We start from the raw sequence: 26,342 nt of genomic DNA on the forward strand, positions 1-26,342 counted from the left end.
CATCAAGATAGCATGCACCCAAAGGGAATTTTATAGGGACAAGAAAAGTTGTTTTGTTTTATTTACAATTTTATCAGAAAATTACATATTTAAAAAAATGTACGACCCTCCATATGCTCGCCACATCTAAAAAAACTAAAAAAAGATCTGAAAAAAATTAAACCTAAATATCTCTTAAAGCAAAAGAGATATTTATTGTAGATCTTGTCAAGGTGTAATTATATTTTAAATATGAACTCAATCATACATGGATTTTTAGCGATTTAGAAAAAAAAATAATAGCGTAAGTGACCTATTAACCCTCATTTCGCTCACGATTACCTACAACTGTCAATCAACTTGAAAACACCTCAGCTACAAACATGTGAACTTTCGTTGCGATATATTCAATTGCTCCATTTCTAAACTAAGTACATAAATTCTTAATCATAGTAAGTTAATAAATTAATGTGGGATTTGGGACTTATGACAGACCCCATTATGGGTTAATTCCGAATTAACTAAAATAATATGACTCTTCCATTTATTATTATATGAGGTAGATAATAAATATATAATTTATAAGATGTGGAACATTCTAGAAAGTCAGAAAAAACTGACGAAAGCTTTTAATAGACGGACGTTTTCGTCGATATAATTTGATATACATACATATGTATGTGCATACATTGGTATGTAGTTATCCAGAAGCAGTAATAGCGTAAAGTTGTTAAGAATTGAGGTCGTCAAGTTGTGAAGTTGATTCAAGTGGATTTAATTTTAAAGTGAAAACTATTTAAATTAGTATTATATTTATTTAATAAGTATATAAACCTGTAGACTGTACAGTGTACACGTCGAGTATTTATAGAAATTAACAATTTATAAATTTTAAAATAATGAACCGATTCAGAAAATGTTGCACAATGATTTGTATATATACATATTGATGTAAAATTAAGTTTTTGCTAAAGTAGACTTTATATGAGAACTTAGGTCCATTATGGACCGGTTTATATGGGTGCTATGACCAATTATGGGCCGATCCTACTTTCACAGAATGATTTGTATAAATATAAACGAAACATATTTGAGTACAATTTTGCCCCGATAAAATTATTAATTCATGATTTAAGTAGGGTTATGTGATTTTCGGAAGTGGGCTTTATACGGAAGTTATGACCCACTATGGGCCGATCCGGAAAAACATTTTGCTATCGGTATTTACTGAATTTTATCTTATATCATTATTAACTCATGAGTTAGTTACGATTAACTGATTTTCAGAAGAGGTCTTTATATGGGAGCTATGAACAATTATGGGCCGATCCGGATATGCAAAACACATTCGAGTCAAATTGTATACCAATATCATTGTTATTTTTTTAGATTACAACTTTCTTATCATCAGAGTTTCTAGTAAACACAGTAATTTCTTGAATTACTATAGTTTTTATGAATTAAGTGACATGAACATTTAGTGACCTAGATAAGATAGTCAATACTTAAACGTGCATAATACTGACGGGGTGCTACTATTTCCAGTAATAAAACAACAAGTGCTGAAAACAAACAAAAAGAACTGTTGAACTAAAACACACATTCCAAGACTACAAATCTCATTCAAAAACGTTTTACTGGAATACCGTCAATGAAACCAGACATAAACAAAGTGAATGCGCCAACTCCAACTTTTGTTATTGTTTACAAAGAGAATGTAAACAAATACCAGTTGCACGCCACCTAATGCCGGTACACGTGCAAAATGTAAACAAAAACAATTGTAAAATGCATGCGTCAATTTCGGTAACGACTGCGTAGCACAGCTTTAGAAGAGTACAGACTACATAAATATCACATACCCATAGAGGTCTCTTTGTAACACAGGCACTGGTATTGATGAACTCATCATTTGCTACAATTTCCAAAATTCTTCTTCAAAACTGACAGTATAGATACAGGAAAAAATTTTCATCGAGCAGTGCTAGTTTTACAAAATATACTTTTATTTAAATAAATATCAATTACTTGCATAAAATCAATTTAAATTAAATAAAACATAAATATTTAGTAATAAAAATTAAGCAACAAAATTAAAAATTAACAAAATATTCCTCTCGTTACGCACAACATACGAAAACAAAGAAGTGATATGACGATTGCCTGATTTTTGTTTTTCACATTAATAGCTCTTTAAAAGGAAAATTATTTAAATTATTTCTTTCCTTAATTTAAAATAGAATTAACAAAATGTTGTTGAGAAATTTAAATTCCATATTATTTAAAGTTTTGTGCTGTTTCTTTGTGCTTTATCCAAATGGTGCCAATCTAGTGCCTGGTGAAAAAATCAGTTATAACTTGTAATTATTGAAAAAATGGATTTTTATTTTCGAAAAAAAAAATAGAAAAACAAAATATATTTTAACAATTTTTCAGAGTACATTCGTGGGCTGATAAACTGGGCATGGAACTGTTTCATCTAGGCGATTTTATAACACGTCGTAAAGAGGTCCAAGAGGTAAGTTTTCATTAAATTGAATTTATATACTAAATACCTTTGGTTACTTGCTGGAGCATCAATTATTGATTTTTACCCAATTATTTTCTAATAGCACTTGAATGTAGGTTAATTTAAAGTGTATTTTTGTTATTATTAACATTTCATTGAACAAATTTGTAGCATATGGTATTATAAATTTGAATAATATTGAAATACATATTTATCTTTAATTTAAAAAATAAGTGTGTCACTTATTACCCCAAGACTTTTAAACGCGATAATGAAAAAATATTTTATATATGGGCATTTCCACCGAAAAGTCCACCGTGGCTCAAAAACTAAAAGTCATCAAAAATAAAATTTCAACTTCTATTATTATAGAAAAAGATTCAAATTTTATTAAATTAAAGACCCCAAAGCTTTTCTTAACCACTATGATGAGAAATCGGAATTAAAAGTTAAAATAATATTTCAGGCATATTTTTGCACCTTTAGCAGCATTTACTTTTAATAGTTTTTATTATTTTAAAGGCTAATATTTAAATGGACTTTTATCGGAAAATATTTGTTGGAATAATAGTTATCTTAAAATATACAAATATAAAAAGATAAAGATCCTTAAAAGGCAAATTTTCGGTTTTCTTTCATAGACTTTTAAATGTCACGTTGAAACAGGATTTATCCCGATAACTTTTTAGTTGGCATTCAGAAGTATTCAAAACTTTGAATCTAAATCAAGTTTAGTATATAGAACTCAATTTAAAAGAAAAAAAAATAATTCTAAGCGGGGTTATTTTTTATAGAATTTCAAAGTCTGTCACGTCACGTCACATTACATAAATTTTCTCAAGTGCAACCTTCGAATTGTGAAATATTGTTATTTAAAAAGATGTGATATTTATGCAATTTATTCAATTAGGTGATAGTTATGATTTTTTAGTTGATAAGTGGAAGAAAAAGCACAGAAATTCAACAAATGATATTTTTAAAAAATGTATGGAAAAAAAGTGATTTTCGGATATCAGCTTTAAATGGGCGTTATGACCGATTATTGTATTATCATCAGAAGGGTCAGTAGTTGTACATTTGAAAGTTTTTTGTGTGTTTGTATTATCAGGATGGCGAAATTTTAGTTATATATCCAAGTTTATGGGTATATCAAATGTGGGCTTTGTATGGAAGCTATGCCTAATCATTGACCAATTTTTAAAAATATTAGGATGAACGATTTTTGTGTATGTCAAAATTATTTGTGTTAAATTTTATGGTGATATAAGCATTTTTAAAAGTTTTATGTTAATTAATGTTAATTCTTATATTATTCTTATACGGGAGCTATTTTCAACTAAAATGTTATTAAATAGTCGAAATATTTCTCCGATTCCAAAAACTTTCAACAATGTCCGTCCAAAATTAATCTATGGACTAATTAATTTTCAATAATATTGCAAATTTCATCATTGAAAATTTTTGTCACATCACGTCATGTCACGTCACGTCACACATAACGGCTAGTACAAAAAAAATCTGAAAACTATTTTTTAGTTCTAAAAGCTGAAAAACAATCAATAAACATTCCAAATTACAATAAAAAAGGTTTTAACCAAATAGCCAGGTGAAACTCGCAGATTTTTACATTTTTGTCAAAAAAGAAATAAGCAACTTCTATTTCTGTCACGTCACGCACTTTAACTACTTATATCTTAGGGCCATTAAGATCTTTCAATTTCTTCTTCCGACCAGTTATAGAGCTATTGAAGCCCTATATAAAAATACAAGAATTTTTAAAAAATATATATGTATATATATATTTTTCATCTCTTTAAAACGTACGACCGTCACGTTCGTCACGATGGAAATGCCCATATGTAGGTGTACCTATGCTTATCAAACATAGTTCGCAAATATATTAGAAATTCTGGAATAATCACGGATTTTTTCAGATTTTTGTTCAAGCAAATGTATATCCCTTATATCATATCAGCAAACATAGGCATGTAGAGACGAAAATCGCTAATTCGACTTCGTTAAAAAAATGATTGCAAAATTAAATTGTAGAAATTACAACGGAATGAAAATTTCCTCACATATTCTCTATTGATGCAGTTTATTCAGTATTGAAAACCCCCCATATAAGGTCCCCTTCAGAATACGACTTTAACATTTATAACTGGCATATAAAAATACAAGTATAGGGCGCCAATAACAGCCTATGCACCGAGTTATTTGAAATAACTCTTAATTCATTCCAGGATACGTGGTCTTGCCATGTGTTAGGTGGTCTTGGCGACCTGACTGGTGAAATGGGTTCCATCAGCATAGTATGTCCAATCCACTGCCACTTGCTTTCACTTATAACTGTAGCTATGAGTTTTTGGCCAGTTTGTGGTAGTAGCGACGAGTTTGAGATGGTTCTAGGCCAGAATATGCGGAGTATTCTTCTGAGCCAACGGTTCACAAAAGTTTGCAGTCGGTAGGTAATGCAACGACTTTCTAGGTTGTACATAGAGACTTAATGATGATGATGATGATGCTTTAGTACGATGACTGAACTTGTTACTATGCCATATTGGAGCCAATATATAAAAGGATGCATTTGCCTTATTGATTCTTTTATCAACATCCAAATCGGAACCTACATCAGTATCCATCTCGCAGCCCAAGGTAGCAGAAAATGGGGACAAAAATTGTTCTCCTACGCTTTCGATCACGGGGCCTGTGAGAGAGCAAACAAATATCAACATCGTAGACCAAATAATTGGGGTATTGACAGTTATATTTCCACCGGATTCCCTGGCTTTTGTTCTCTATGGAATTCAGAACATCTTCCATTACCACCAGGGGCAAGAGAGGTGATAGTATACTTCTTTGTTATACTCCACCGGATTCCCTGGCTTTTGCTCTCTATGGAATTCAGAACATCTTCCATTACCACCAGGGGCAAGAGAGGTGATAGTATACATCCTTGCCATACTCCACTTTTGACCATAAACGTTTTAGATAGTTTGGCCTTATGTATAACGTAGTATAGGGCATCGGCATAGCTTTCCTTAATCAGAGAAATAAGATTATCTGATATTCCCCTTCTATATAGTGCTGACCATATACTAATACTGTCTAACCAGACATTGAGAAGATTGAGGTAGAACTGATTTCCAAACATAAAAAAATTAATTATGTTTTTAATTTATCTTGATATGAAACATCTCAACTACAAAAATTTATATCTATTTATGTGGTAAAATCTGTTAAATCGGATAAGAAACTCTAACTTTAATTTAACTTAAAAATCTTCTAATAAACTGAACAAAGTAATAACCTTGTAAGTTTTTTTATTTTAGAGTTTTAAACAAGCCCAAGTTGTTTCAAGAGCGGGAGCTAAAATCGTCGAAAATATGGCTAATGAAATCAAAACAATGATGGATTCCAAAATAAGTGCTGTGCGCGTAAGTAACAAATAATATTTAAAAAGAAAAATGTACAATTTAACTTTTTAATTATTCTATATATTCTTAAAACTGTATACTAGATGTTCAAATATATATATATATATATATATATATTAGCTATATACACATAAAAACATTAATCATAAATTTGTTAATTTGAACAATTTAGCGAATAATGGATACTGCCGAAAATACCGCCTTAACATATCAAAGTGAAAAACCTGATAAATATTTTTCATATTATAATTCTAAAGAAATGATTGAACCTCACGAACCAATACCAACAGAGCCACCTAGAGATCTAGAAGATGCGGGTGGGCCAAAGATTTTCGTTCAACCAAAAGAGATTGTTCTAACACCCAAAGCTGAATTTTTTAATACACCCGTCAATATGAGTGTTAGCTCAGTGCATGTGCCGACGAATGTTTACGATAGAGGTTTGAATTTTTTTGTTTCCTTTTTTTTTTTTTTTTTGTTTTGGAAATTTTCCGTTAAAAAATGTTTTCATTTTTCACACTTATGCCGATGCTAAAAGCACACGTTTCGAAATATTGAATAAAAGAACGGATTTAAAACAGATTTTTAACAAAAAATATTGCACAAACATGTTTATGGCCATTAAGAACTGTGTACCTAATTGCGAAAAACTCGTAGATGTTGATTTTAAGAATCATATTAACATCTCGATTTACAGAAATGAGCAGGCTTAAAGTTGATTGTGTAAATAATTTTGTTAAAAGTCAGCGCATAGTATGGCTTCTAAATGCTTTTACTAACCACCTTTTTGTTATTTTCATTTAATGCTAAAACACTAATTTATCTAAGAACAAAACTTTTTAAAAAATTTACGAAAAATATCATAAATTTATATATATTTTTACTTTTTTATATTTTTCCATATTTACATCTACTCACACACACAAACAAACACACATCTGATCTGATCCGAAAATTAAACAAACAAAATTAACTGATCAAAATTCAAATTGGCTCAAATAATTATTCCCAAATGACATTGATAAAATAACAAAAAAAATATATAAACAACAAAAAAATTTAGCATCGGATACGATTAAAGCCATTGAATGGTCAGAGAATTTGGATCAAATATTTCGTGACAATTATAAAAAAGATCCAACACTGTCGTGGCAATTTTTTGGTAGTTCGACCGGCTTTATGCGTCAATTCCCGGCATCGAAATGGAAAGCGGATCCGGTTGATCTATACGATTGCCGGTTACGTTCATGGTTTATGGAAGCGGCGACAAGTCCAAAGGATGTCATTATCCTATTGGATGGATCAGGCTCTATGACTGGGCAGAGGCTAGATATCGCAAAGCATGTTGTAAATACAATACTCGATACATTAGGTACAAATGACTTTGTGAACATCTTCACCTTTAGCGATAAAGTTAAGCCTGTTGTTGGATGTTTTGAGGATACTCTTGTTCAAGTATATATCAATTCTTTATTACTATTATTTTTTTGCTAATCTAGTTCTATTTATATTATATTTATTATGTATGTACTTATTATATTTTTTTTTAAACTTCCTTTCTACTTTTCATTATTTAATCACTAATATTTATTTTACATATTTTCCGTTTTTACACCCCCTCCCTTAATGATCCGTTTACTTAAGTACGAGTAGATGCTTACATAAAAACTAGCCCCAAATTATTTACTATATATAAATATGAATGTACTTAAGAACACGCTATCATTTACAAAGCTTTTTAGTTCACCCTTTTAGTCTAAGTGTATCTGATAAATAATTCACATACAGACATACACTTTTCCTAATATCTTAGCGAAATTTATTTAGTTCACATTATCTTTAAAACCCCCAAACAAAATTATTCAGATAATGCGTACTAAATAAAGGTACTTAAGTGAATCAGAATTTTATTACCTATACACACTAGGGTTATGACTAACATTTTACAAACATTGTACTTATAACAATGTAAATTAATAATAAAAGCGCAAAATCAGTCCATATGATCAAAATTCCGAAAAAAAATACTAAAAACATATAAAAAATCGTATATTTGAAACAAAAAAAAATCAGAAAGTCATAACCCTAACACACACTTAGTATGTACCTATTATGCGGTTTAGATGAATACACAGGAATAGCTTTACTACTCGATAACCCTACACTACAGATACTCTAATATTTGTCAAAATTCATTATATCCACTGCATACATTAACACATCTAAGCAAAGTTTCTGACTATAATATGGCAATATTTTTGGTGTTTAAAATTATTGTCCCAGCCAAAAAAATCAAGAGTTCAGTTCTAGTTCAGTTCTAATTCAGTTCTAGTTCTAGTTCCGTTCTAGTTCAGTTCTAGTTCAGTTCTAGTTCAGTTCTAGTTAAGTTCTAGTTCAGTTCTAGTTCAGTTCTAGTTCAGTTCTAGTTCAGTTCTAGTTCAGTTCTAGTTCAGTTCTAGTTCAGTTCTAGTTCAGTTCTAGTTCAGTTCTAGTTCAGTTCTAGTTCAGTTCAGTTCTAGTTCAGTTCTAGTTCAGTTCTAGTTCAGTTCTAGTTCAGTTCTAGTTCAGTTCTAGTTCAGTTCTAGTTCAGTTCTAGTTCAGTTCTAGTTCAGTTCTAGTTCAGTTCTAGTTCAGTTCTAGTTCAGTTCTAGTTCAGTTCTAGTTCTAGTTCAGTTCTAGTTCAGTTCTAGTTCAGTTCTAGTTCAGTTCAGTTCTAGTTCAGTTCTAGTTCAGTTCTAGTTCAGTTCTAGTTCAGTTCTAGTTCAGTTCTAGTTCAGTTCTAGTTCAGTTCTAGTTCAGTTCTAGTTCAGTTCTAGTTCAGTTCTAGTTCAGTTCTAGTTCAGTTCTAGTTCAGTTCTAGTTCAGTTCTAGTTCAGTTCTAGTTCAGTTCTAGTTCAGTTCTAGTTCAGTTCTAGTTCAGTTCTAGTTCAGTTCTAGTTCATGTTCTAGTTCAGTTCTAGTTCAGTTCTAGTTCTGTTCTAGTTCAGTTCTAGTTCAGTTCTAGTTCAGTTCTAGTTCAGTTCTAGTTCAGTTCTAGTTCAGTTCTAGTTCAGTTCTAGTTCTAGTTCAGTTCTAGTTCAGTTCTAGTTCAGTTCTAGTTCAGTTCTAGTTCAGTTCTAGTTCAGTTCTAGTTCAGTTCTAGTTCAGTTCTAGTTCAGTTCTAGTTCAGTTCTACTTCAGTTCTACATCAGTTCTAGTTCAGTTCTAGTTCAGTTCTAGTTCAGTTCTAGTTTAGTTCTAGTTTAGTTCTAGTTCAGTTCTAGTTCAGTTCTAGTTCAGTTCTAGTTCAGTTCTAGTTCAGTTCTAGTTCAGTTCTAGTTCAGTTCTACTTCAGTTCTACATCAGTTCTAGTTCAGTTCTAGTTCAGTTCTAGTTTAGTTCTAGTTCAGTTCTAGTTCTAATTTAGAACTTCTAAATTTTAAATGATACATACATACAGGATAAAAATTTTAAATCTATAGTATCTGTTTCTGTAATATACATACATATATCGAGTAGTATTTATTAATAATATCCAAAATCCAGATAGGCCGCCCCTATTTAAATACATTTTTATTTATTGTTTAGGGTATTTTTTTTCTCATTCGTAGAAATCATCATTGTTATAGTTGAACTGCTAATTAGTTTAGTATTATTTTAAATAAAATATGTTTTTTCCCACAGATTTTTAAATATGAAACAACGTTGTCTTCAAATCTGTCTTTTTAACCCTCCGAAGGTTTCGTGAAATTGAGAAATTATCGTTCACATTGCAAGAAGAAACCTAGAATTAGAAATATGTATGTTCATAAAAAATAAGTATTTATCAAGATTTCGTCCATTGTTTGTAGCACAGGAATATATCGATAAAGATAATGCGCTCTGAATTAAAAAAAAAAAATATATATTATTTTTATAAATTCCTAGAACAAACAATTTTCAAATATTTTAAAATTCTAAATTCTCTTTTTCCACATTTCTAGTTAAGTTCAAGTTCTAGTTAAAATTTGTAATGAAGGTTTAGAACTATACATAAATTATGTTGATCGAAAATATATTTTTCTTAAAAACTTGCATGTGAACAATAACCATCTCCAACATACATACATATGTACATATGAATGTATGTATTATCAAAATGTCCTTTGTCTAAAGTCTAACGCAATTATATATGTATGTTCTATATACCACATTATCAACCCGACTTGTAAAATATTTTGTTATTTGGTCTGACCATTACTACTTTATTGTTTTATGATATTTTTGAAAACCATTTACCACTTCTAGTTTTGTAAATATGTACTTTATGTTTTATTAAAAATCAAAAATATTACAGAAATACAAACACTGTTTCTATTCAAGAAAAAGGAAAGATCACAGATCAAATCTCAACTATAACAATGATATTAACAGTTATTTTGTTTTAATTTTAATAAAAAAAAAATTATTTATTTAACACTATTTTACGTTTTTAACACACAACAAGCAATTGTGCAACAATTTTATTAATAACAAATACTTACTTTGTTTGTTTAATTAATTATAATTAAAAAAACTCAATTAATAACTCACCCACCTACCGCCAATCTGCTTTGAATATTTGACCTTATACGAAATAATTGGTACACAAATGAATATATTATATACAAATATATATAAAACACACACTAACACATATGTTCATGTATGTTTAAATACATAAAATATGTATATAAGGCAAATCTTGGTAACATTCGAGAGCTTAAAGAGGGAATTGAGTTAGTTAAAACCGTGTCGATCGCCAATTTCTCCGCTGCATTGACAAAAGCCTTTGAGGTTTTGGAACAATTTAAAACGGAACAACATGGTGCCCAGTGCAATCAGGCAATTATGATTGTTAGTGATGGTGCACCATTTAGTTATGAAGAGATCTTCGAAACGTACAATTGGCAAAATTTACCCTATAAACCGGTTCGTGTCTTTACTTATTTAATTGGCAAAGAGGTGGCGGATGTTAAGGATATTAAATGGATGGCATGTGCCAATCAGGGCTTCTATGTTCATCTGAGTGATACGGCGGAAGTGCGTGAAATGGTTTTGAATTATATACCAGTAATGGCTAGACCATTAGTATTGGGTAGACACGATCATCCAGTGGTATGGACACAAGTATATGCTGATGTTGTGGTAAGAATTAATATTATATTTACACAAGTCCATTTGAACATTTAAATGTTTAAAGAGGCTGCAAAAAATTTGATTATAAATTTTTTTTAAATAAATATATCACTAAATGTTATTATTCAAAAATGTATGTATTTAAGGATATGGAAATGTCAGATTATTTATGGCAATTAGAGCAAAATGCCGATCAAAGGAAAATATTTTAGAATATCGTAAAGTAAGTTTTCGTATGTTAGATCCAGATGAAGTAAGACGCCGAGAGTACAGACGTATGAAGAAGGTAAGTGAGTTTATATAAATATTTAATAAAAAAGATATGTATGTTTTTTAATTTTCTATAAATTTTTCGAACATTTTCTATAAAAAAGAGAATTTTTCGAAAATTTTCCTTAAAAAAAAAAATTAGGAAAATTTTTATAAAAAAGATAATTTTTGAGAATTTTTCGGAAATTTTCTAAAAAATAAACATTTTTCAAAAATTTCTATAAAAAGAGAATTTTTGAAAATTTTCTATAAAAAAGACAATTTTTCAAATATTTTCTAAAAATAAAAGAGAATTTTTCGAATATTTTCTAAAATAAGGGAATTTTTCGATTATTGTCTATAAAAAAGAGAATTTTTCGAAAAAAATTCCACATAATAGAGAAAATTCGATAATTTTCTATATAAATGAGAAATTTTTCGAAATTTTTCTATAAAAAAAAAATTATTATCTAAAATTTTCTATAAAAAAAATATTTTTGAAAAAAGATAAATTTTCAAACATTTTCAAAAGAGATTTTTTTTTTTTTTTTTGACAATTCTCTATGAAAAAGAGAATTTTTCGAAAATTCTCTCTAAAAAAAGAAAAATTTTCAAAAAAAAATAAAAATTTTCAAAAATTCCCTATGAAAAAAGATAAATTTTAGAAAATTTCTATAATAATAGAATTTTTTGAAAAATGTCTATAAAAAGAGAATTTTTTGAAAATTTCCTATAAAAGAATATTTTCTATAAAACAGACATCAAATTTTCTATAAAGTAAGAAAACTTTCTAGAGATTTGTGATCGTTAAAGTTATTCCAATCGGATCTATTCTCACAAAAATAGCGTGGTTTTCAAAGGAAAACTATTTATGAACAAACATTATACTCTTAATTTTAGGCCTGGGATCAACCTACCGAATCGGATGATTATCATTTTATGACCACTATATCAATGCCTGTTTACGATCGGCGCGAAAATGCGGTAAGTATTGATAGTACTTAGAAGTTTAACACAATTCTTTTCACATTACTTAAAGCGGAAAACTATGTAAATTAATCTTTTTCACTTTTAAAATGTAAATGACCATAACAAACTTAATGTAAACAAAAATGTATGTTGTCCTGACCCCCATAAATCCTATAAACTGAACTATATTTGTTTTATTATAAAATATACCAAAAAAATATATATATTAAATTCACGAATTTCTAACAGAATATCACCGAACTGGTATTAATAAATGAAGCTCTTTGGGAATTGCAAACACGTGAGGTATTAACAATAAACAAAACAAAAATGTAAACGTTTGCCAAACTATAATCGAATTAGCGAAAAATAAAACCTTTTCATATATTTGTAATCAATTTTTGTTATAGCGCTTCATTTTTAACCGAACATTTAAAATAATATAATCCGTAAAATAACTAACTCTTCATGCAATAGATAACATATGTACGAGTAGTTAACATTTTGGAGTTTCAACAGATAAATACCAAAAATTATATAATTTCATGTATATCATATACTTATATAAGTATGTAAAATTTGCTTATATTTATAAATGTATAATTCCAATAATATACTATATACAGAAGTATCAAATTAGTTTAATATACATGCATATAAAAACTGGTAACCTAGTAAGTAATAGATCGTCATAATTCAACATTTAAAATATTTAAGTAAGTGACAATCTTATATGTAGTTCATGTTATTAGTATTTGTAGACATATTTTTTAATAATTTTTATATAAATAATTATATTTTGCTATATGAAAAGTATGAAATTATATAACATAATTTTTGAAGGACTTTAGTTTCATTGTGATGTCCTTAAAAATGTTCCTTTATAATCCTCTTCATTTTAAGTTACAATTTTAAAGCAGAACCGGGAAAATTGTTGATTTATCAAATTTCATATACATACGTACATAGTGTACATAGTAGTGTTGGTAAAAATTTGAATTTTCTAATCTAAACGGCGGTGGACCCAGAAGTTTCAATATTAGGGCACCTCACTTATGTAAAATAAATTTATGATCTTATGGTAAAGGTTGAACTATATATAAAATCTACTATTTCCAATCAGAACAGTTTATGAGATATTAGAACTTCAATTTTTTTTTTAGTTCGCAGTTCAAGCTTTTTATATCCTTTACCATCGTGAGAAGTATATACATATAAGCGTTATATATCGCTAGTCAGTAGGCTACTTAATATAGGTTAACAGACTAGTCAATAGGCTAATCAATATACTAATCAATAATTAGTCAATAAACTAATCAATAGGCTAGTCAATAGACTAGTCAGTAGACAAGTCAATAGATTTGTGAATAGAATAGTCAATAGGCTAGTCAATATATTACAAATTCCTAAATTCGTCGCTAAACCTTGTAAAAAAACTGCATGTCTAATTTTGCAACATGTATATTCCCGTAAAACTTAGTTATAGAATTTTTGGATTTTTTTGTTAATGTTATTTTATTTCTTTTTACCAAAAATGTTCTAAATAGTCATAGGTAAAGACCCCCCCATGTATAAAAACAATTGATCATCCCTAGAAAATTTGACCATCCCTAGAAAATGATTTGTAATGATTTTTCTATTTCGCAAGTGAAACCAAAATTAAAGTTATTAAATTATATTCTAATCGAATTTACCAAGGGTTACATGACCAAACGCACGTTGTATTTAAGTAGACCCGAGTCACGGATAGAAATTGAACACACGATCCCCAGATTGATAGCCAAACAGGATCCTATCTTAATTGTATTTCGATTTTTTTTTCCAATTTATGAAAAGTTAATTTTTCACTTTTTCAATCATATTTTATACCTACCATCCAAAATCAAAATAGATACTGGTTATAGACCCACAAGAGGATATATATTCTGGGTCCTTATTAAATTCTAAGACAATTTAGTCATGTCCGTCTGTCTCTTGAAAGCACGATAGGGTCCGAACGGAAAGAGGTATATTTTTTAACATTTTCTTTAGGTAAGGTTTGGTATTGAAATTGGACAATATCGGTCCATGTTTTCGCATAGCCTCCATACAAGTGGCCCCCGGAAAACAGTTTTAAAAGTCATAAGTGTTTTAAAAATTCAAGTACTGCCATGAAATATTTATGTATGTGAACTAAAAACTCTGTTTCAAACTTTATGAGCATCTTTCCATATTTGACCCTACACCTCATAAAAGATCCTCTTCAGAAAATGGTTTTATCGCTCATAATTTGCTTAAAAATTCAAATACAGCGACGAAATTTGACTCTAACAAATTATTTTAGGATCGGTCCATAATTGAACCTACCCCACATGTATAAGGTCCACTTCAGAAAATTACTTTAACAGCGATGAAATTCGACATAAACAAGTTTTATATGAACTAAATTCTCTCTACCGAATTTTATGATGATCGGACCATAATTGACCCTACCATCAATATAAGGTCCCCTCCAGAAAATAACTTTAAAGCACATTACTCCAGAAGCAGCGTCGCGGCCCGAGTTCAAATTATTTAAAATGTAAACTGCTCAAAAAACATGCGATAAGAATATTTTACAACTACATCTCGATTCAAGAGTACTCAATATATCATAATCATGCATTAAATTTTGCAGACCAAGGTTATTGATTGAATCTAAAGTCTTTTATGTTTTAGTTCCTATTTTTAGATTGTAATTTTTAACATTAATTTATAGTTTTGTGTCAAAACTTGTGCGTTGTTTCAGTTTTCAAAATTGTTTTCTTCTGAGTATAATATTAGAATTTCAGAAATTTATAATTATAATAACATTATTTTAGAAAATTCTAATTATATGTATTTCAGAACATATTAGAAAATGAAAAAATAAGTATCCCATAAGTGTAATTTTATTTAACGTATAATTTTTTATTAATAATAAATATTAAATTTAAATATTTATTCATTTATTTAAATATCAATATATGAGTAATTTATAGAGAAATTTTATAATTTTTTTAGTTGTAAGAAATACTAGACTCTTGATTTGTCTTATTTAGAGTATAATAAATCGAGAATTATGTAGTGATTTAATTAGCAAACTTTTTATATGATTTTTTTAATAATTTAAAATTCCATTCCATTATGCAGACAAAAATTGCCAATTTATTGGGTGTTGCTGGAACCGATGTACCCATCAGAGATATAAAAAAATTATTATCACCATTTTTGGTAAGACCATTATTTAAAATTATTATTAATGAATTATAATGTCAAATTTTGTATTTTTTCTAGTTGGGTGTAAATGGTTATGCTTTTATTGTTACCAATAATGGTTACATATTATTTCATCCCGATTTTCGTCCAATTGTAAGTCAGAAATCATTAATTTGGAACAGAAATAAAAAAGTTAGAACTAATTTTATATTTTTGCAAAACATTAGTTTCAACGTTACATCTTAAAGCCTGCTTATAACAGTGTTGATATGATTGAAGTTGAATTATTGGATGATGATCGGCCACCTAGAGATTTTAATCCAGTGCTACTAACGGTAACATAAATTGCGCTTTAAATACACAAAAAAAAAAACTTGTACTAATTAATAAATTCTAAATATTTTAGATTCGTGATTCCATAATCAATCAATCAACTGGTAGCAAATGGATGTTGGTTAAAAATCATTTCGATGAAATGGTAACCAAAAATATTGATACATATTTAAAAAAAACATACATAAGTAAATTTATTTTCTTTTTACAATTTTCAGAAAACGTGTGGCTCGGGTTAAGCGCCAATATTATTGGACTGCTATACAAAATACACCATTCACTTTGGTTATAACATATCCCGAGCTATACGGTGTATATCGTCTTCAGATACGTACCGAAGATGAAATACATCGTATGAATATAAAAGGCAGTAACACTCTCAGCTACTTTACTGGCAAACGCTGGAAAATTCATCCTAAATGGTAAGTTTTTTCTTTTTACAAAATTATTAAGATGCTCTCGGTGTTTAACAATTTCCTTTTTAGGCTATTTTGCAAACACAGCAATATGACATTTGAAACTCCCGAAGAGGAACTATTATGGTTTTTGGGTAAAATGTCACAGCCTGGATGGAAATGGCCGTCCAGTAGAAGTGCACTGCCTCCAGAACATACGGCTGCCATGCTGTGTAAGTATATTTTATTTTTCATTTAAAATTTAGTTAGTCGAATTAAAAACAATTTACATTTGTAATTGGCAGCTTAAGCTTACATTAAGTATAATTAACTCTGTACTACATGAAAACGTTTTTCATAAAAAATATTTATTTTTACTTTAAAAATTGGCTGCCATTTATTAATTTATTTTTAACGAAATATTTATTACTTTTTGAAATCAATAAAAACACTCGATAAAAGTGATGTTAAAATGTTGAGGAGAACAAACTTGTGGGCACCATTGCAAAATTAATTTCACATACTTTGAGATTTACATACCGTTTAAAATCCATATTTTGAATATATTTTGGGTTATCGATCTCATAGATCTTTTCCTGGATCATATGTACATCAAATGGAAGGTCCTCAAAACATATATTTTTACCTACCTACTTTGCAAAAATGAATATGTTACATAACCAATTAAAGTAATCCCAAAACTACTCCCCTGTAAACATGATTGGAGTACATGATCCGTTAAGTAGTCTTATGCAATAACGGGATGGATCATGTTTATTTTTGATAACAACATGGTCCATAGTCTGCATTAAATAGGAGCATGTTGCGAAACATGGTACTACTATAATTTTAGCAAGAGAGTAGTTTTAGAATTACTCTGATGTAATGCAGAGAGGAGGGGGGTGGCGGCACAGAGGACAGAACGGGAAATGGAGGGGGAGCGGCAAAGAGCGAGCGAGAGAGCGAGAGAGCGAGCGAGGAGCGAGAGAGACGAGCGAGCGAGCGAGCGAAGCGAGCGAGCGAGCGAGCAGAGCGAGCGAGCGAGCGGCGAGCGAGCGAGCGAGGATCGAGCGAGCGAGCGAGAGAGCGAGGATCGAGCGAGCGAGCGAGCTAGCGATGCGAGCGAGCGAGCGATAGCGAGCGAGCGAGCGATCGATCGAGCTATCTAGCGATACGAGCGAGCTAGCTATCTATCTATCATCTACTATCTATACTATCTATCTCATCGTCTATCTATCTATCTATCTATCTATCTATATCTATCTATATCTATCTATCTATCTATCTATCTATCTATCTATCTGTCTTCTCTATCTATCTATCTATCTATCTATCTATCTATCTATCTATCTATCGATCTATCTATCTAGCTATCTATCTCATCTATCTACATTATATCTATCTATCTACTATCTATCTATCTATCTAATCTATCTATCTATATCTATCTATCTATCTATCTATCTATCTATCTATCTATCTATCTATCTATCTATATATATATCTATATCTATCTATCTATCTATCTATCTATCTATCTATCTATCTATCTGAGAATTATTATGATTTGGATGCTAAGATAATTGGGGCCTTCTATAAGGTTTCAGTATATAAATATTACAAACAAAATTAGAACTTCTCACGAAATTAAAGGCTATAAACATAAAAACATTTATTTTGTCGAGCTAATTTCTATTGATTTCAATCTAAACATTTTTCTCTTAAAATCACTCATGATCAACAAACCAAAAAACAAAAAATTGCAAATCCACAGCTAACTCATCTGCTGGGCGCATACCATCATTCGACAAAGATAATTACTATTGTGAGTAACATTCATACTGTGAACAAAATGCATTCACAAAATTATCACTATTATTATTTATATACTCGTATTTGTTAATTAAATGCACTAAATTACGAAACTATTAACATTTACTACACATTTATCACATAACTATAGTTTCACCTAATTTTGTTCATTATTCGTAAGCACCAGTATTGTCTTTTGTAAATGTAAATGATGAAAAAGAATATAAGTTTGTAAAGCACAGTAGATAATTGGAAGAAATTAAATGCCTAAATCACATGTCCAAATATTTTATTAAATTCCCGGAAAATTGTCGCTACAATTAATGATTATTGTAAGTTTAATTTTAATAAAAAGCTGGGAACTGTTGCAAAACTAGTACGTTATATAAAGTAGTCCATTAACTAGCCCATACTCTAGACCATAGAGTAGTTAAAAGTCTATCACATTCATTTGTTCATAGACCAGCTAAAAACAAGACCATGAATTAGTCTATAGATTAGTCAATGGAGTAGTTCATTAACTGTCAAAAGACTAGTTTATAAACTAGTCAATATACTAATCCTTAGACTAGTCAATAGATTAGTCCTTAGAGTAGTCAATAGACTAGTCCTTAGAATAGACAATAGATTAGTACTTAGATAAGTCTATAGACTAATCAATAAGTAGATTAGTCCTTAGACTAATCAGTAGACTAATTCTTCGACTAATCAAAAGACTATTAGTTAGACTAGTCTAAGGACTAGTCTGTTGATTAGTTTAAGGACTAGTCCGTTAAGTAGTCTAGGGACTAGTCTATTGGTAATAAACCTCGACATTTTAACTTCCCGTAATTTCCGATTTAATAATATTAGCACAAATGTACATTACTAATAAGTATCTAAACAATAACACTTTCAAAATTATAATGCACTGTTAGCTGAGGAATTGCACATTATTTGTTTAAATTGTTTGTCTCAATCAAATGCATGATGACATGATCATAAATTCTCAAATAAAAGCACTATTATAAATACTTAATATTTTAATTTTTTTTGCTATTACTAAAATACGATTAATATTTTAGGTGATCGCCAATTGATGCAGTCATTGGTATTTGATGCCAGAGTTACAGAATGGTTTTCAAAAAATACCAGCTTTAATTCAAAAGACGATAAGGGGTAAGTAAAATTTAAATATTATTGTTTAAAAACCGAACATTGAGGAGGTAGGGTCGTACACTGCATACTTATATATTTACTTAAAGTTAGCAGATTTGACTTTTTTTAAGATGCTAAACTAATGAGACACTTCTCGATCTTCGAAAAGTGAAAAAGTTCCTAATTTATACAGATACATTTTTTAAATATATACGTCTCATTAACATAACCGAAAGGGTTAGGTATTGCTTTTATATAAATCGCTTCAAAGACAACACTAATCACTATGGTATTTCAATATTTATTGATTTGTAAAACAAAGTTGTGTCATTTCACATTCCTATTTAGTTTATTTTTATTGAGCATTTTCCAAATATTTTCCCAAAATACCATCAAAAACAATAAAATCGTGAAAAAAGATTTACTTTAAAATGGGTTCTCGACAATTATATGCCTGTGATTATGAGGTATTCGGTAAAGTTCAGCATGTATTTTTTCGCAAATATGCCGAGAAGAAAGCCAAAGAATTGGGTCTACATGGCTGGATTATGAATACTCAAGATGGCACAGTTAAAGGAACCATTGAGGGAACACAGAACGAATTGGGAAATATGAAAGACTGGTTGTCTACGAAGGGCAGTCCAAAATCAAGTATTGACAAGGCAAACTTTACAAATTTGAGACCTATTCATACATATTCATTTAAAACATTCGAAATAAAGAAATGAGTAATTTACTATTATAATGCTAAACTTGTTCTTAATTGGCGTGGACTTATTTATTTTGTACGAAATTTTCAATTTCGGAACGAGTTCTATTAAGGAATTTTAGAGTCAACACTATTTTTATAGAAAATTTATGGAACCTGTTATTTCGTTAAAGTTCCAGAAAAAAATCAGAACTGTAATTCTGTAGCATATATGTAAATTCGATACTCGTTCAATGAGTTTTCTTCGATATTGTCAAACTCGGAATGTTCCAGAGAATGGGTTCAAAAGTACAGGCAATGTCACTAGTTTTAAAGTTGCTATTCAAGAATCTGAACTTTTTCTGGAAGAAATTGTGTTAAAACTATTTCTCGATCAGGAATAATAATTGATTTTTGATCGAACGATCCAGAGAACGGTTAACCTTCGATATCACTACTTATCAAGGTTGCTATTTAAGAATCGGAGATACTTATTTTAACACTCATTCTAGATGTAGACGAGTAGAAATTGACTTCCTCGGAATGGTCTGATTAAATTTAGAAATTTTAGAATTAAAATAAGAAATTTAAGTTTAAAGAAAATAAAATTATTTTTAAGTTCATATGTAATATAATCGGAAACCCAACTATATATAACCTTAACAAATCTCTAAAATTTAGCTTAATTTTCCATTTTAATAAATACTACATTTTATTTTACTTTCTATTCTGCACCCACCATTTTGTTTTAATTTTCTTTTTATTTATTTTATTTCTATATTTCTCTTTTTTTGCTTTTAAAATAAATCATCAAAATTTTCTTTAATTATTTTTTATCTTTAAACTATTAAAAACGCACTTTAATCATATTTTATACAAATTTAAAATATATTCTATGGATTAGTAGTAGTTCAAGTGCTTCAAATCCAATTTCAGTATTAATGGGTTTGTTGCCAAGGTAAAATATTGAAATAAATTATTTTTTTTTTTTGCAGTTAATAATCAGCGCGGTTATTTCTTTAATTAATTGTTATTATTATTGCTAATAAAATTATTTTTTTAATAATTATTATCAAATAGAAATGAATTTAAGCAACGTTTTGGCATAACGGTGGCATTTTTAGCCACTCACAGTGGTCTCACAAGATGGCAAGAATTTCATTCGAATATGGCCGAAGAATTGGGAGCAGGGTCAGTATTTAGTCTCTATTAAAAAATTTTATTCTATAAATTAATCGTAAAATACATTAATTACCCTTCCTGTAGAGAATCATTTAGTGAACACAATAATAAGGCTATTGATGAAATCTGGTATAAACGTGCAGTCGATCAACATTTTGTTCGTGAGGAAAGTTTTGTTTACTCCGTACCCTTTGATGCTGGGGAAACTGCTGCCGAAACTATTGTTACCGCCAGTCATGCTGTCTTCCATACCGAAGGAGGTAAATCTGCACCAGCTGCCGTAGTTGGTTTTCAATTTCAACATAGTGCTTTGTTAAAACTTTTCCGTAATATAACCGGCAATGTAAGTAATTGTGATAAAATCTTTGGAAAATTTTCTTAAAATTTCTTTTTGGATTAATTTCTCTTTTTAAAGGCCTGTGCTGTTGATGATAAAGATTGTTATGTTTTAGATAATAATGGTTTTATAATAATATCGCCAAGTCGTCATGAGACTGGTAGATTCTTTGGAGAAATAAATGGTGCCATTATGCATCGTTTAGTGGAGGAAAATGTTTATAAACGTGTTACGGTATATGATTATCAAGCAGTTTGTTTTGTACCGGACGGTGATAATAATTCGTCTTCGAATGTTTTGACGGTAAGTAGTTTCTTTTTAAAAAAAATGGGCGTTCAGTTCTAATAAGCAAGTAAATCTTTCGTGGAAAATTTTTATTAATTATTTCGGAAATTTTGATCTGTATTATTACACTTACTGTCTATATGTTTTACAACATATTACGGTTCTATATAATTGTTCTTGGATCATTTCTTTCATCCACAATTTATGTTCAAAATTCTCACCGTTGGATATTTTAAATTTCAATGTTTATGTTCAATATCTGAATTTGTTCTAAAATAGCTCTGGAATCAGTTGTTTTATAGAATGGTTGTGGCATCATTTCTTCCATTATCATGGAAGTGATAATGGAAGAAATGAATGCTTCAGAGAACAGGTTCTAGAACTGTGACACTACAAGTTTTATGGTTTATATTCAAAATTCTCAAGTAATTCATGGTTCCTTCTGGAATCAGTTGTTTCATAGAACGGTTCTGGAATCAGTTCTTTCACCAACGATTTTTTATTAAATGTATCACCCTCGCAATGTTCCAAAGAATGAATTCTAGTAAAAGGACTAGACTATAGACTAGACTATAGACTAGACTATAGACTAGACTATAGACTAGACTATAGACTAGACCATAGACTAGACTATAGACTAGACTATAGACTAGACTATAGACTAGACTATAGACTAGACTATAGACTAGACTATAGACTAGACTTAGACTAGACTATAGACTAGACTATAGACTAGACTATAGACTAGACTAGACTAGACGACTAGACTATAGACTAGACTATAGACTAGACTATAGACTAGACTATAGACTAGACTATAGACTAGACTATAGACTAGACTATAGACTAGACTATAGACTAGACTATAGACTAGACTATAGACTAGACTATAGACTAGACTATAGACTAGACTATAGACTAGACTATAGACTAGACTATAGACTAGACTATAGACTAGACTAGACTATAGACTAGACTATAGACTAGACTATAGACTAGACTATAGACTAGACTATAGACTAGACTATAGACTAGACTATAGACTAGACTATAGACTAGACTATAGACTAGACTATAGACTAGACTATAGACTAGACTATAGACTAGACTATAGACTAGACTATAGACTAGACTATAGACTAGACTATAGACTAGACTATAGACTAGACTATAGACTAGACTATAGACTAGACTATAGACTAGACTATAGACTAGACTATAGACTAGACTATAGACTAGACTATAGACTAGACTATATGCAATGTGAATCTGTTAAACCCTTTCATTATAACAATATAATATTAGATAATTCTAATAATGATCATTAAATTTTACTATTTTTCAGCCCCTATTCCACGTACTTCGAGCATTTAAATGGCTAATAACCACAATTGTCTTATACCTCGTCGAAGTAAGTACAGTGGCAGCAGATTTTTTCGAACATTATGTAGATGAAAATATGACCGATTATACGGTAAATGTTAAAAATAACGAATGGGTACGTTTAGTAACATTACAAAGAACAAGACTGAAACCATGCGATATGCAACGTGATCTTTATACGCTCTATAATGAAAAGGATAATGTTGTCTATAATATGACAGCGCATGGTTGTGAGAGACCATTTGTTGTTCTACCCATACCAGCAAGCAATTTAATATTATTAGTTATTGATCAAATGTGTCCACGTGATGCTACTCATATACTAACAGTAAATCCAATGGATATTAATTATCCACTAGAGGAGAATCAAACATTGGCATGTTTTAAGCGGGATCATGAATTTTCACGAGTACGTCCTATTAGTTGTATAAGCCGACATGTTAATGTAAGTATATTGTTAATAGATTAGTTCGGTTATTGAAACCTAAAACAATATTTTCTCTTTTATTCTGTCTCCCTTAGGAAAGCAATATAGAATTATGCGGCAATGCTTCAAGTGTATTAATTAATACTTTCCTATTCTTAATAACCATAGGTTTAAATCGTTTACTCTAACGTTATTTTTAATTTGTTAAAACAATTTTGTTATATTCTATTTAACTGTTTTATTTCTGTTAAATTTATTAAATTTGTAAATTTTGTATGTACTTTATGAAATATATTTATTATTGAAAATAATAATATTAATTTTAGTATAGCAAAAAGAAAATCTCCCAAAGGACCTTAAAAAACGAAACTTTTGTAAATTATTAAATTAAATATTCTCATCTCAAATTGTTTAGCTTAAATTAAATTTAATAATACAGTATAAGAAAAAAAAAGCATTTTTACAAAAACTAACAAAACTGTACCTTTTTAACAGAAAACTATATACGATGCAATATTTTCATTAGTTTCAAACTTCTCAAGAATTATTGAAAAATTTAGATTGAGCTTCTTTTGTAAAATTATTAAAATCTTTTCAGAAGCCTTTACAATTTTAGGAAAGGTTATAACAAAATTTTGTTTACTAGCAGACTTTCTTATACATACATTTGTTTAATATTTTGAACCCTAAGAAAATGTGTTTTTAACAAATATAAATATTGAAAGTGTGCCCCGATAAGCTACTTAGTAGTGTGTTAATATCATCAATCTGGGGCGTGGTTTTGATTTACAACGGACGTATAATAATTGTCAGACTGCTCTGTAAATTAGGAAGGGATATACATATTCATATAATTTGTAATTGTGTTGTAATGAATAATAAAATTATGCCTGAAATACGAATTTTGCCCCAAGCTCGAAAACAACTATAAAAACTTCCCGAAATTTTCATAGAATCTAGTCCCAAAACTGTGAATTCGATATTTCATTTTAATGTATATCAAAATGTACGGAATAAAATAGTAGGCGTGGCACCTCCTACAAAAATAACTAGTTATTATTGAATATTTTTAATGTTTTTCACCACATCTTCAGTAATTGAACTCAAAACGAGCGGAATATATATTAGGTGTGGCAGAATCCCTTCGCATTCGTCCTTTATATGTCGTTATCCTAAGAATTAACGGGATCAAAATAATGGCCGTAACCAAAAACGGGCACGAACAATTACAATAAATAAAATTTGTTAATAAAGTAAAAATTGGGCAGAATCTAGTCTATTCGGCAATACATAACATAAAAAAAACTTTTCCCGATTTTAAAGTTTGAAAATTTAAATGCTAGATTATTCATTTCGATCATTATGCGATGTAGCCTATCTATTGAAAACACGATATGGTCCGAATGAAAAGAGCTAAGGGACTGATATTCTTCAAAAATTTTGAAAATGGCAATATAGATCCACGATTTTTTTTAGCACTCATGAAAATTTAAATGCTAGATTATTCATTTCGATCATTATGCGATGTAGCCATGTCTGTCTGCCTGTCTGGGTCCGAATGGAAAAAGCTAAGAAATTAAATGTTTTCTATTGTTGCATTTTGTTTGGTATTGAAAATGGGCAATATAGATCCATGATTTCTCTTAGCCCTCATACAAATGACCCCAGGTAATATTGCTTAAATAGTTGCAGGATGATAGGTTTACAGAGCATATAAACTCAAGTAATCATTTAATTATTACGATATTAATATAAAATTCTACAAAATAGATTACTCACTTTTTCAAATACAATTGAGCTTAGTCCATAATAATTAACCCAACACCTCCTAAATGAGCCTCTCCCGAAAATCTCTATGAAGTTTATATTAATATCACTATCCATATCGATCCATAAAGACTTAGGTCCATATACATAAACACTTGTTTTGATAATGGTTGCATAAGATACGATATAACCGAATATAACTAAAACTTAATTCGAAAATTCTGAGATACAACTAATAGTTGCCGAAATAAAAAAATTTTTAAAAATATATAATAAAAAAGTTTACAGAAACCTACATACTCCTGTACCTTTTTTTAGTATTATTTAAATAAACAAACAGTAATTTGATTAAATCATTATTAAATACCTTTCAATTTTAAAAATAAACTATAAAACCTACATAATTCTCAGCTTAAACTTTAAATAATTGCCTATAGTAACTGAACATTTAAATACAAGATAAACATTAATACCGAAATATCTAGTCCAAAATTAATTAAAAAATAAAATTAAAATTTTTTTGTATAACAACACACCAAAAAAAATGAAAACCTTTAAAAACTGTGCTAAAGCTTTTTAATAAGTAATTTGTACTAAAAAAAATTTATTATATTAATAAATAAAATAAAAAAATAAATAATTTAAATAAATTGTGTTTAAAACAACGTTTGAAAGTAAAAAGTAAGTAAAAAATATATTATTTTTTTTTTAAATAAAAAAAACTAATACATTATTTGTTTTAAATATACATATATATTTTTTTTATTTATTTGTGTTAATACTAGTTTATTATAATTAAATATTTATTTTATATTTTTCAAACTCTGGTGGAATAAACATGTAATCATAATGTTATATTACGAACTTGGTTAAAAATATTAATTTAAATAAAGTAAAAAATTACTATTTTAAGGTAAATTGAAAACATGGAATTAGTGGAAAAACTTATGCGAGTAATGTACATACATATATTATGAATTATTTTATTTTTTATTATTTTTCTTTTTTTGTACATTTAGAGTAAATTTTAATTATAATTAAACACATCCTTAAGGCCTGTGTTTTTTTTAACTTCAATAAAATATCATTAAAATTTAGTTT

General features: G+C 29.1%; 2 protein-coding genes across 2 annotated transcripts; both read left to right on the top strand.

The window, feature by feature from the left end:
* The first annotated feature begins 1,944 nt into the window (after positions 1–1,944).
* Positions 1,945–25,823, top strand: LOC119603675 (voltage-dependent calcium channel subunit alpha-2/delta-3). The gene is given in 24 exon segments (XM_037955793.1): positions 1,945–2,339; positions 2,416–2,497; positions 5,821–5,925; positions 6,098–6,365; positions 6,989–7,380; positions 10,621–11,070; positions 11,208–11,246; positions 11,249–11,347; positions 12,211–12,294; positions 12,529–12,585; positions 15,430–15,510; positions 15,574–15,648; positions 15,723–15,830; positions 15,902–15,973; positions 16,048–16,250; positions 16,314–16,456; positions 17,998–18,048; positions 19,100–19,193; positions 20,765–20,818; positions 20,941–21,051; positions 21,127–21,385; positions 21,458–21,682; positions 23,010–23,492; positions 23,570–25,823. Coding segments are annotated over 24 exon segments (3,738 nt in total). The 5' UTR covers positions 1,945–2,229; the 3' UTR covers positions 23,663–25,823.
* LOC119603676 (acylphosphatase-1-like) lies at positions 19,216–20,673 on the top strand. Its single transcript, XM_037955794.1, has one exon. The coding sequence runs from the start codon at positions 19,604–19,606 to the stop codon at positions 19,898–19,900; it is 297 nt and encodes a 98-aa protein (XP_037811722.1). The 5' UTR covers positions 19,216–19,603; the 3' UTR covers positions 19,901–20,673.
* Positions 25,824–26,342: the final 519 nt, after the last annotated feature.

This window comes from Lucilia sericata, unplaced genomic scaffold, assembly GCF_015586225.1.
Source record: "Lucilia sericata isolate MDLA Ls3-8-SP2 unplaced genomic scaffold, ASM1558622v1 Contig000327F_arrow, whole genome shotgun sequence".
Lineage (NCBI taxonomy): Eukaryota > Metazoa > Arthropoda > Insecta > Diptera > Calliphoridae > Lucilia > Lucilia sericata.